This window comes from Epinephelus lanceolatus, chromosome 8, assembly GCF_041903045.1.
Source record: "Epinephelus lanceolatus isolate andai-2023 chromosome 8, ASM4190304v1, whole genome shotgun sequence".
NCBI lineage: Eukaryota > Metazoa > Chordata > Actinopteri > Perciformes > Serranidae > Epinephelus > Epinephelus lanceolatus.
This window is the reverse complement of record NC_135741.1, coordinates 46,168,957-46,181,737: the sequence shown is the minus strand read 5'-3', so window position 1 is coordinate 46,181,737 and position 12,781 is coordinate 46,168,957. Positions and strand designations below refer to the sequence as shown.

The 12,781-nt window shown below is 40.0% G+C and overlaps 2 protein-coding genes across 3 annotated transcripts in view; both read right to left on the bottom strand.

Annotated features, from left to right (window-relative positions):
• Nucleotides 1–1,754: 1,754 nt before the first annotated feature.
• Nucleotides 1,755–4,809, bottom strand: LOC144464185 (uncharacterized). Its single transcript, XM_078170374.1, has 4 exons — nt 4,666–4,809; nt 4,215–4,403; nt 4,006–4,134; nt 1,755–3,917 (listed from the first exon to the last, which is right to left on the bottom strand). Exons 1-3 carry the CDS (start codon nt 4,684–4,686, stop codon nt 4,021–4,023), a joined length of 324 nt encoding a protein of 107 aa, XP_078026500.1. The 5' UTR covers nt 4,687–4,809; the 3' UTR covers nt 1,755–3,917; nt 4,006–4,020.
• Nucleotides 4,810–5,118: 309 nt separating this feature from the next.
• The window catches only part of trappc6b (trafficking protein particle complex subunit 6B), a 20,084-nt gene continuing 12,421 nt past the window's right edge, over nt 5,119–12,781 (bottom strand). For both annotated transcript variants that reach the window (XM_033628820.2, XM_033628818.2), the window contains 2 exons: nt 10,363–10,456; nt 5,119–6,034 (listed from right to left, as the gene is read on the bottom strand). In XM_033628820.2, coding sequence (XP_033484711.1) covers nt 6,003–6,034; nt 10,363–10,456 — 126 coding nt within the window. In that variant the 3' untranslated portion in view covers nt 5,119–6,002. The remainder of the gene's footprint in view (nt 6,035–10,362; nt 10,457–12,781) is intronic.

The following is a 12,781-nucleotide window of genomic DNA, read 5'->3' as shown; positions in this document are numbered from 1 at the left end:
CAAGAACCAATCAGCTAACTAAAGAAAAACCAGTGGCCATCATTACTTTAAGAAATGAAGGTCAGTCAGTCCGGAAAATTGCAAAAACTTTAAATGTGTCCCCAAGTGGAGTCGCAAAAACCATCAAGCGCTACAACGAAACTGGCACACATGAGGACCGACCCAGGAAAGGAAGACCAAGAGTCACCTCTGCTTCTGAGGATAAGTTCATCCCAGTCACCAGCCTCAGAAATCGCAAGTTAACAGCAGCTCAGATCAGAGACCAGATGAATGCCACACAGAGTTCTAGCAGCAGACCCATCTCTAGAACAACTGTTAAGAGGAGACTGCGCGAATCAGGCCTTCATGGTCAAATAGCTGCTAGGAAACCACTGCTAAGGAGAGGCAACAAGCAGAAGAGATTTGTTTGGGCCAAGAAACACAAGGAATGGACATTAGACCAGTGGAAATCTGTGCTTTGGTCTGATGAGTCCAAATTTGACATCTTTGGTTCCAACCGCCGTGTCTTTGTGAGACGCAGAAAAGGTGAACGGATGGATTCCACATGCCTGGTTCCCACTGTGAAGCATGGAGGAGGAGGTGTGATGGTGTGGGGGTGTTTTGCTGGTGACACTGTTGGGGATTTATTCAAAATTGAAGGCACACTGAACCAGCATGGCTACCACAGCATCCTGCAGCGACATGCCATCCCATCTGGTTTGCATTTAGTTGGACGATCATCTATTTTTCAACAGGACAATGACCCCAAACACACCTCCAGGCTGTGTAAGGGCTATTTGACCAAGAAGGAGAGTGATGGAGTGCTGCGGCAGATGACCTGGCCTCCACAGTCACCGGACCTGAACCCAATCGAGATGGTTTGGGGTGAGCTGGACCGCAGAGTGAAGGCAAACAAGAGCCAACAAGTGCTAAACACCTCTGGGAACTCCTTCAAGACTGTTGGAAAACCATTTCAGGTGACTACCTCTTGAAGCTCATGGAGAGAATGCCAAGAGTGTGCAAAGCAGTAATCAGAGCAAATGGTGGCTATTTTGAAGAAACTAGAATATAAAACATGTTTTCAGTTATTTCACCTTTTTGTTTTAAGTACATAACTACACATGTGTTCATTCATAGTTTTGATGCCTTCAGTGAGAATCTACAATGTAAATAGTCATGAAAATAAAGAAAACGCATTGAATGAGAAGGTGTGTCCAAACTTTTGGCCTGTACTGTATAACTGAAACTGAAAAACAAATATTATGTTTGAGGACATCATTGCACTTGGTTGACTATTTTTCTATGATCCTAGATGTAAATATTGCATGTTTCTTTCAGATAAAACACATTTTTGACTTGTGAATGAGTCAATGGAATTTCTTGCAATAATGAAAAAATACTGGCAATCATGTCCGTCTGGCACAAACCACATGTTTTGGACAACTGAAGTGACAGAATGTCCCACCATCATGGTTCTTATATTGTTTTGTCACCAGAAAAATGGCTAAAAATATCTGGTTTTGTCGCCCCAAATTCGATTTTGCAAGTCCACAAGTAGGCCAAATGCATCAGTTCATTCAGGTGGTTAATCAAAGATCCAGTCAACAACATAATCTGACTGTATAGTTTAAAGCACTATTTAAGCTTTTAATTCTAAATAAGTGCTTCACGCGCGAGCATGCATTCTGTGCCCCAGCACAGTCTTAAAGTCTAGTGACACCCCTGGTAACAGCCCTATCAGAGACGGGAGAAAAGTAAGACTTTTGTTGCACAGTCTTTGATTTGATTTTTATTGTTATCTATTTTAGTTCATTGGATAATCTTCCATGAGTCCATATTAAGTGTTATCAAGTGACTGGACTAATTGATGCTTCCTAATTGAGGCGATAGTGATACAGTACACTGTGTGCATTGTCATTACATGCTTGTCTCAAATGATGCCTCTTAACAATGAGCCTCTGCCTCCAACCCAGAAGACCACCCCCACACCAGCCTCTATTTATTAAGGCTGCACTAATCAATATGGATGATGACATCAGAGTAGAGTACTGTTACTGTGTCTGCTGTTAGATGGGGAGCATGTAGCATGTAGGGGGTTTGTCAGCTGCCTACTGACATTTGTTAAGACATTTTCAGTGGTAACAAACGGTAAATAAAATCAGTTTGTTGAGGCAGAGTGAATTTCCTCTTGTAAACAAAAACAACACCAACAAAAACATCAAGCGGCACCTCTCTGACTTCTAGTGACACTGCTCTGACTTCTAGTGGCACTCCTCTGAATTTTAGTGGGCCTGCTTTGACTTCTGGTGGCACCTCTCTGACTTTAAGTGGCACTTGCTCTAACTTCTAGTGGCACTCTGAATTTTAGTGGCACCACTCTGACCTCTTGTGGCACTGCTCTGACCTCTAGTGGCACACATCTGCGATATAGTGGCAATCCTTTGACTTCCAGTGGCATCAACTGCCACCTGATATCTAAGCAGCAGCAGATGCTGACTCAAGATATTTTTTATTTTATTAATCTGTATTTGTATCTTAAAATTTTATAGTTCAAGATTATATTAAAATTCTAATATTTGTACCACTTAACTATGTCAGTGTCAGCTGTCACTCTGCTGCTGTGTAGATGTGTAGGGTCACATAAAAGTTAAAGTAAGTGTATTCCTGTTCCTTTTTATTCGCAACAGGCAAAATCAGAATCTCTTCAATGGAGGCAATTAAAATCATTGAAAAACAAACATTTTGGCAGCGGACCTGTCACTCACCACTGTCTTGACACCTGCCTGACAACCACCTGACACTGCCTTTGTGAGTAATCCACTCACTGCCTCTCTACTTACTACTACTACTACTACTGATGTGTACATTATTGAGGGAAAAATAATCAAAAAGATTTAGAACAAGACTGCAACATGAAATGTGAAAAAAGTAAAGGGCTCTGGATTATTTCTGAAAACACTGTAGATTCCTTGATCTGTTTGCCACAAATAGTTTATAACTTGGCTTTCGTTAACCAGAAAATTAAAGCTGGAAAGTAGACAGCAAGGCAATTTATATGGAGATATATTTGTGTCTTTATTACATGTGAGAAAATAAATGAGGGGAAAAAAATGTTTGAGAGAAAAAAAATGAGAGAAAAAGTTTTCACACAGATAGCAAAAAAAATAAATATTTGAGACTGTCATAGAATATTAAAAAAAATATTCTGAGATTTAAAAAATGATTTCCGAGAAAAAAAACTCAAAACTTTTTTTTACTCTCAAATATTTTTTGTTATCAGTGTGAAAACATTTTCTCTCAAAAAATTGTTTCTCTCAAAACATTTTTCTTCTCTCTCTCAAAACCTAAGTCTTTGCTTTGGTGTCAGGATTTTGCTCTCACCGTGAAAATAATGTCATGGGCGGGGCCACGTTCCTATTGGCCAGTCTCAATCGAATTGACAGCTGGGTGAGGATCGTCTTGGGAGTCCAATTCAACTGAATCATTCATCCACCATGGTGGATTCAACGGCACAGGTGCGCTGCGTTATTTGGGAGCGGATATGCATATATAACGTTATGCATGTGTGGCCAAATGGAGAGGAGAGGGAAATGAACCGACAACGCCACCTGTGGATTTGCACCCCAGGGAATACACTCAAACCTGTAGACTACTCTTAACAACAGAAGGTCACACAGATTTGTAAATATGGGGACAGGAGACGGACTTCCAAATATAGCCCAACACAGAGGTCCAAAGCCGCATGAACGCACAGCCGCGTTACAGTGTGCTTTAATCCGTCTGTGGGAAACCGGCAGAACAGCAGTGGAAAACGGAGCAGCCGCACCGGGGCTGGAGGCCTTCGGGATGCCCAGCTGGCGGCCCACGTCACCGGGCTGCGGAGTGCAGCCCCACACAGTGCGCAGAGGAGGAGAAGAAGCCACAAGCTGTGGCCTCGGCTACAGCAGAACAGAGAGCAGGACAACCTGTTAACATAAAGTTAACACAACTAGCAGAAGTAGAAATAAAAAAACAGAGCGAGCTTACCGGAGTGAAGGGAGCTTAACGCACAGCGCACAGCTCAAACCCAGTCACCGTCTCACAGTGAGGAAGAGCAGACACCACGCTTTTCAAAGTCCCCTCCGAAGCTGCACACGACAGGAACGGCCAACGCCGCTGTAAAGCGAAGAGTCACGGCAGCTGTGACACCATAATACGCTTTAACAGTACACAAACATTGCAGCACCCATGCCTACCTTATGAGTCCCAAGTTTGGGTACAGAAACCGGAGCACGACACACACAGCCCTCGCCAGGTAGAAGTGAGCGCACCCGTGAGGGGAAGACCAAATAACGCAGGTGCCACCACTGCGCAGTTAGGCTCCGACAACTGGAAATTAGGCCCAGCTGATGCCAGTTAAGGGCGGAGGTGTAGCAGCGCTCACCCTGCCACACATCGAATGTTGGAAGAGAAAAGCACCGTAGTAAAGTAACGTTAATGGGATAACCTAGCTAGATGTAAAGTTAACACTAGCTGGCTAGTGCAGTTAATAACACAATCTCGGTAAAATAACGTTAGATGAGAAAAGGGATTCATTATAGGAATGATTTTGATAACCAACTTGCTCAGCTAGCTACCAAGCTATCAATTGTGTGTCACCATCTTACCCAAACATTGGAGTCTCCGCTCCCAAATAACGCAGCGTACCTGTGCCGGTGAATCCACCATGGTGGATGAATGATTCAGCTGAATTCAACTCCCAAGACGATCCTCACCCAGCTGTCAATTCGATTGAGACTGGCCAATAGGAACGTGGCCCCGCCCATGACATTATTTTCACAGTGAGCGCGAAATCCTGAGAGGAGAGCAAAGACTTAGGTTTTGAGAGAGAGAAGAAAAATGTTTTCACACTGATAGCAAAAATAAAAATATTTGAGAGTAAAAAAAGTTTGAGAGTTTTTTTCTTGGAAATCATTTTTTAAATCTCAGATTATTTTTTTTTATATTCTATGACAAAATAGCCTACTTTCTCTCAAAACTTCTTTAAGTCTCAAATATAATTAGTTTTTGCTATCAGTGTGAAAACTTTTTCTCTCAAATATTTTTTTTTTCTCTCAAACATTTTTCCCCCTCTCATATCATTTATTTTCTCACATGTAATAAAGACACAAATATATCTCCATAATTTATTGCAACAGATTCAACCTTAATAACAACAAAATCCATCTATAATACATGTATGTACATACAGTTTGGACATTTTAATGCTACAATGGTACTGCAGATCATTACTAGTGCTACAATGAGTGTCTTTACTCTATGGGGAGCACTGTTATGACAGGTAAACCTCTTTATTCATTCATCTACTTATCTTTTTATCAAAACACATTTTGGCATGTTCTCCATGTGAATTCTGTCTGCCTTTGACTGTCGCCACATGTCATCTATGCAGCTCAGCTGGGCCCCATTTTATTTATTTATTTAATTATTTATTTATTTATTTTAAAGCTTGCTGTAAAGCACTCAAGTTCTAAGCAGAGCTAACTGGTAGGGTGGGGACAATATAACTGATAAATTCTAGCAAATGTGTTTATAACTCAATATATTTCAGTCATGTTTAAAATGGATTAACAGTTTACTGTCTCAATTCAAACTGATTGTGCAGTATACTGTTGTGCCACTAGAGGGTGCCAAAGCACTTCCATAATGACAATACTCACACACTAATTTAGTGAGAAACTTAAGACTTTATAGAACAGAGACATAACTATATACTCAGAAAGTGTCTTGGCAGTGGAAAGTGTTTGTCCACTTATGATTAATGGCAGCGTCAACAGGAATCACTCTTCCTCAAATAACTGTTATCATTAAACAGGACTCTGGATGTTGGAAGTCAGGACAAACTTTCATAACAGCATCTGTAATTGTGATCCAAAGTGTACAGAGAACTATATTTCACTGGGCAGCGTTTCCCTTCAATGACAAAAACTTAAAGATATATGAAGGCAGGGAGGAAGGGAGTGCAGAGTGGCCTCAGTTGGTCGCTATATTTTCTGGATCATGACCTGGAATTTACCTGCAGATATACAGAACAGACAGAGAAGAAAGCATGTGTTAGCACACTCTTTGTTCTTATTCAGGAATAAAAACAAACCATTTTCTTTCGCTTGGATATGTTTCCAAGATTTTTCCACCTCAACTTAAAAACAGGGTTGAACGAGATGATGGAGATCCCTCTCTAAAAACAGCAGTCCAACACAACAGCCCAAACCTCAGCATGATTAACATAGAATAGAGCCAATAGCTTTGTGACACAGGCTCAAACATTTGACTTTAAATAATGATTTGAAAGAGCAGTGCTGGGCTGTTGTACTGCAGTGCAGTCTATGTTGGGTTGATACAGTACACAGTCTGTGGTCAGAATGTAAAGTCTACCTCAAGTCAAGTCAAGTCAAACTTTATTTATAAAGCACATTTAAAAACAACCTCAGTTGACCAAAGTGCTGTACAGTTATTGAAATATAAAATAATCATACACAAATATCATAATAAATAAAACAAAGGAAATAGTAAGAGCCTACCTATGATCTTATGCCACTGTACAATAAAACCATGTTTTTGCCAAACATTTACACGCCCACATTTTCAAACAAAGACAAAACAGGCTGGAGTGTTTAGAGGCTCTGTCCCAATCAATGGGCATTTACAAAAACAGCGATTTTGTGCACTGCATCCCTGAAGAGCAAGTGTGACAACAATCTGAGCCTCTAGTGCCACCTTTTAGTGAGCATAGTGTGCTTGGTATCTAAACAGAGGGATGATGAAAAAATAGCACAAAACAGAACAGTTCTATTGGTACCATCTACAACTTTTGACAATGGAAATGCAAAAATGCCCGTTCTAATGTATAACAAACTGAACTGAACTTGACCGAACTGTGTTTGACAACATAAAATATGTCAATAAATACCCTACTCGTTAACTCTAAATCTTCATTGTGTTTCAGAAAAGGTGGTTGCTAACAAGTGGTTATATGAGACTATAGAATGTCATCACACCAAACACGGCTTTACAGCCTTGTTGTGGTGGTGACATTAAGTCATATGACTGTGCTGTAGTTCATTTATAGCCTAATGTTAGCTTTTTACTTCTGATGACTGCATTTACACTTCAAACGTCATAAAAGTGGGGTTCATTTGTGAAGATTATCTTGCTGAACAAAATGTCTGAGTATCGTAAATGTTAGTTTGCTACAGGGCTTATTTTCTGCAATAACCCAAAAGCCAATGGAAAAATCCCATAAGCGTTTTGAGAAGACAACGGGAGAAGTTCCCAAACATGTTGATCTGAATAAAGCTCTGCAGTAATATCAGGGATTACTGTCACAAACACACCTCAAACACACCTTACTGAAGGTAGAAGTTCACCTGGAGGATCCAGTTTTTGGGTCGGCCTACAGAAAAACATCATCACTCCTGGAGCACTCTATTAAACAAGCACTTGACAGGCATTTGGGGACAGGCAAACTGCTACGGTATGCTAACTTTCCTCACTTGTTAGACATCGGCATAGTCATGAAAATAAAGAAAACGCATTGAATGAGAAGGTGTGTCCAAACTTTTGGCCTGTACTGTATGTATGTGTATGTATATGTGTATATATACATACACATATATATATACATATAGCCGCCAACGAACTGCATATGGCAACAGACCAGGCCGGCACACAGGGGTACTTCACAAAACATCAAGGCCATGCCACATTTTTTATTTCTTGGTAAAAAAAAAAAAAAAATTGTTTCCCACTCAAATTAACGTTAGCCATCCATCAGTAGTTAACTGTCACCAGCATCATTTAGCCATTTACCACAGTGACAGTGAATATTTTATTTGTCTCAAATCTCAGTGTTAAAGTCTCATCTAACCTGCTACGCAACAGTTTTCAGCATTTTGTGATTCTTTTCAGACAACGGTTGACAATGACGCATTGCCAGCTCTGGTCTATGTGTATTATGTGATCCTAATAATACAAGGAAAGCATTTTGCATAATGGTAGACATGTTTTACGTTTTGTTTTTTATTTTATTAACATATGTAGTAGATTTCATGAATAAAGTTGTAAATCTCCAAAGTATTAAAGTATAAGATTATATATATATATATAAGATTAAGGTATAAAGATTAAATATTAGGAGAAAAAAAGTCAGAGATTAAGACTTGAAAGTTAGGTAACATGGTAAATGGACCTGCATTTGTATAGCGCCTTTCTAGTCATCTAGTGACCACTCAAAACGCTTTTTACACTACGAGTCACATTCACCCATTCACACACACATTCATACACTAGCGGCCAAGGCTACCATACAAGGTGCCACCTGCTACTCAGTTTTAACACACTCACACACCGATGGAACAGCCATCAAGAGCAATTTGGGGTTCAGTATCTTGCTCAAGGATACTTCGACATGCAGCCTGGAGGAGCCTGGGATCGAACCGCTGATCTTTCGATTGGTGGACAACCCGCTCTACCTCTGAGCCACAGCCAGGTATAATGGTAAATGATACTGCTTGAATTTATATTACTGTCACCCCCAACACTTTTTGACCACATTTTTATACTTTTAATACTGCTACTCAACGTATCTACTTTCATAGATTTATGACTTTATTGTCAAAATCTAAAAAATTTTTATTTTTTTTAACATGGCCCTAATCCTCCCTTGTACAAACTATTGTAACATTATGTTCATTTCAAACCATTTCCAAGCCTGGAAAACACTTTTTCAAATATCATAACTTTTCCAAGAATTTCGTGACTGTGGGAACCCTGATTTACAGTATATATAGTATTGTTTTTTGGATATAAACAAATATCTGTAATTGTGAAACAAAAGTTCACAAGTAATCAATGCAATCCACTTTTTGCTACTACTGTTCTGTTATGCATTGTGCAACGCCTTCTTTTGATGGCACATTACAAGGAATCCACTCAACACGAGCTGGTTCACTGGACTGCACCAAGGTTCCAAGAATCCTGAACAGAACTGGTTCCAGACCCAGAGCTACATTAGTGTTTGCCAACCAAAGCTACACAAATTGTGGCTTTGGTCTCAGAGCCGGAATGTGGGGAAAAAGCCTGAAGCTCAGATGCTGTCCTGTGTAAGGAGGCAGCAGTTATCCTGTACAGCTACTATATAGTTTTCATTAAGGGGTGGCTCTGTGGTTTTGTTTGGGCAAAGAGAGAGAGGGAGAGATGGAGCTTGAAAGTCTAAAACCAAAAACAAATATTAAATCAAAGCACAACATATTGAGTCCAGAGCACAAATTACTAAAGTGAGAGCAAAAATTATCTTATTGAGAGAATCATTTTTTTTTCCAACAACACCAACTGGGCTCCGTTAAAAACACTGAAAAAAAAAGTTTGGCAAAAAGTCCTAACTCATGGTCTATAGGGTTGGGTCGGTATGAGAAAAAAAAAAAAGGTCCGGTTTTTGTAAAAAAAAACGCATCAAGTTGGTAATACCGGATTTTCGCCATTTGGGGGCGCAACTGACTCATTTAAAATAAAAAACGACCTTAGGACAACAGAGTGACAGTAACAAGTTGTTTCTTTTATTCCTTACAAATAAATTTTGCAGCTTACTCAATCAGTGCAAACAAGGGTTGCCTCCTTCATCTGGCTCAAAGCCAAAGTGTTGCCATAGTGGCGCATTCCTTGATTTCGTCGAGATTAAATTGTCCGCCATTATCACTCCCCGTCACTATTAAACAAATTCCAGGTTACAGTAGAGGCGCATGCGCACTCGCACTTCCTAGCTCAGTCCCCGCCCCACTCCCCTCTCTCTCCTGCTTGCTGTGCGCTTGGTGAAGAGGCAGACACAGGTGCTCACAGACTCGGGCTTACTATAAGCGGAGCGGACTACGTGTAAAAATGACCGTGAAAAATCCCTGCGATGTGAAAAATACATGCCGAATAGTCTTTTGTGTTCGACACTGGTGCACGGAGCGAAGTCCGCGCGGTCGTGCTTTGCGCGCACAGGGCTTGCGGACGTCCACTTTTACTGGGTGGACCTCCGCGGCGTCCGCTCCGCGTACGTTCTGCCCAAGTATGCGGTCCGGTCGGTCTCAAAAAATAAAACCCGGTCCAAGATGGAGTACCGGACCGGATTGGTATTACCGAGAACTGACCCAACCCTAATGGTCTACTTAATATACTTTTTCCTCGAACTTTCAATACCATCTCATGGCATTCCTCAGCAGATGGAGTTTGTCTCAGCATGGTAAAAAAAACTCAATTCACTGATAATGACAGATATAGTTAAAAGCTCTTGAACAAAGGCAAGAAGTAGAGTTACTCTTTTTTGTCTGTATGTGGATAATGGATGAATGATGCCTGTCTTACATGCTGGCATGACGGACACTTCAGCAGTCACAATACTCTTCACTCCCAGGTTGGACAGAGCTCCTCTCACCAGACCACAGGTGAAGGCCAGATACTGCAGAGACAGACAGTCATCTGTTTCAATAAATGAGTACAGATATCCTAGCAATCCACAGGATAAAGTGTTAGTTCAGATTTACTTAAGTCACACAATACCACAAACTAACTAACAGAGGCACTGGGGGGACCAGCAGCTCTCCCCTCTTCAGCTAACTAAAATCACTGTTCCTGTCAAAGACAAAACAGAAAAGAGAAAAACTGACAGCTTTGAAAAGAGCATAGATGAATATAACAGCTTTAGTTCCCCTTTGGAAAGGGCTGTCTGATAGCAAGGTCAAGCTGGCTATATATATATATATATATATATATATATATATGTTTGTATATATATATATATATATATATATATATATATATATATATATATATACACATATACATACACATACATACAGTACAGGCCAAAAGTTTGGACACACCTTCTCATTCAATGCGTTTTCTTTATTTTCATGACTATTTATTGTAGATTCTCACTGAAGGCATCAAAACTATGAATGAACACATGTGGAGTTATGTACTTAACAAAAAAAGGTGAAATTACTGAAAACATGTTTTATATTCTAGTTTCTTCAAAATAGCCACCCTTTGCTCTGATTACTGCTTTGCACACTCTTGGCATTCTCTCAATGAGCTTCAAGAGGTAGTCACCTGAAATGGTTTCCACTTCACAGGTGTGCCTTATCAGGGTTAATTAGTGGAATTTCTTGCTTTATCAATGGGGTTGGGACCATCAGTTGTGTTGTGCAGAAGTCAGGTTAATACACAGCCGACAGCCCTATTGGACAACTGTTAAAATTCATATTATGGCAAGAACCAATCAGCTAACTAAAGAAAAACCAGTGGCCATCATTACTTTAAGAAATGAAGGTCAGTCAGTCCGGAAAATTGCAAAAACTTTAAATGTGTCCCCAAGTGGAGTCGCAAAAATCATCAAGCGCTACAACGAAACTGGCACACATGAGGACCGACCCAGGAAAGGAAGACCAAGAGTCACCTCTGCTTCTGAGGATAAGTTCATCCCAGTCACCAGCCTCAGAAATCGCAAGTTAACAGCAGCTCAGATCAGAGACCAGATGAATGCCACACAGAGTTCTAGCAGCAGACCCATCTCTAGAACAACTGTTAAGAGGAGACTGCGCAAATCAGGCCTTCATGGTCAAATAGCTGCTAGGAAACCACTGCTAAGGAGAGGCAACAAGCAGAAGAGATTTGTTTGGGCCAAGAAACACAAGGAATGGACATTAGACCAGTGGAAATCTGTGCTTTGGTCTGATGAGTCCAAATTTGACATCTTTGGTTCCAACCGCCGTGTCTTTGTGAGACGCAGAAAAGGTGAACGGATGGATTCCACATGCCTGGTTCCCACTGTGAAGCATGGAGGAGGAGGTGTGATGGTGTGGGGGTGTTTTGCTGGTGACACTGTTGGGTATTTATTGAAAATTGAAGGCACACTGAACCAGCATGGCTACCACAGCATCCTGCAGCGACATGCCATCCCATCCGGTTTGCGTTTAGTTGGACGATCATTTATTTTTCAACAGGACAATGACCCCAAACACACCTCCAGGCTGTGTAAGGGCTATTTGACCAAGAAGGAGAGTGATGGAGTGCTGCGGCAGATGACCTGGCCTCCACAGTCACCGGACCTGAACCCAATCGAGATGGTTTGGGGTGAGCTGGACCGCAGAGTGAAGGCAAAGGGGCCAACAAGTGCTAAACACCTCTGGGAACTCCTTCAAGACTGTTGGAAAACCATTTCAGGTGACTACCTCTTGAAGCTCATGGAGAGAATGCCAAGAGTGTGCAAAGCAGTAATCAGAGCAAAGGGTGGCTATTTTGAAGAAACTAGAATATAAAACATGTTTTCAGTTATTTCACCTTTTTTTGTTAAGTACATAACTCCACATGTGTTCATTCATAGTTTTGATGCCTTCAGTGAGAATCTACAATGTAAATAGTCATGAAAATAAAGAAAATGTATTGAATGAGAAGGTGTGTCCAAACTTTTGGCCTGTACTGTATATATATATATACATATATATATATATATATATATATATATATATATATATATATATATATATATATATATATATACATATATACATATATATATATATATATATATATACACATACATACATATATACACATACATATATATACATATATATATATATATATACACATACATACATACATACATATATATATATATATACATATATATATATATATACATATATATATATATATATATATATATATATATATATATATATATACACATACATACATACATACATACATATATATATAT

Bases quoted from the DNA above. Each gene is read 5' to 3' on its own strand.
- LOC144464185 (XM_078170374.1), bottom strand. From the start codon at position 4,686: ATGGTGGATTCACCGGCACAG. The intron at 4,404-4,665 runs GTACGCTGCGTT...GATGTGTGGCAG, and splicing joins TGGTGGATTCACCGGCACAG to GGTGAGCGCTGCTACACCTC. The intron at 4,135-4,214 runs GTAGGCATGGGT...TTCGCTTTACAG, and splicing joins CCAAACTTGGGACTCATAAG to CGGCGTTGGCCGTTCCTGTC.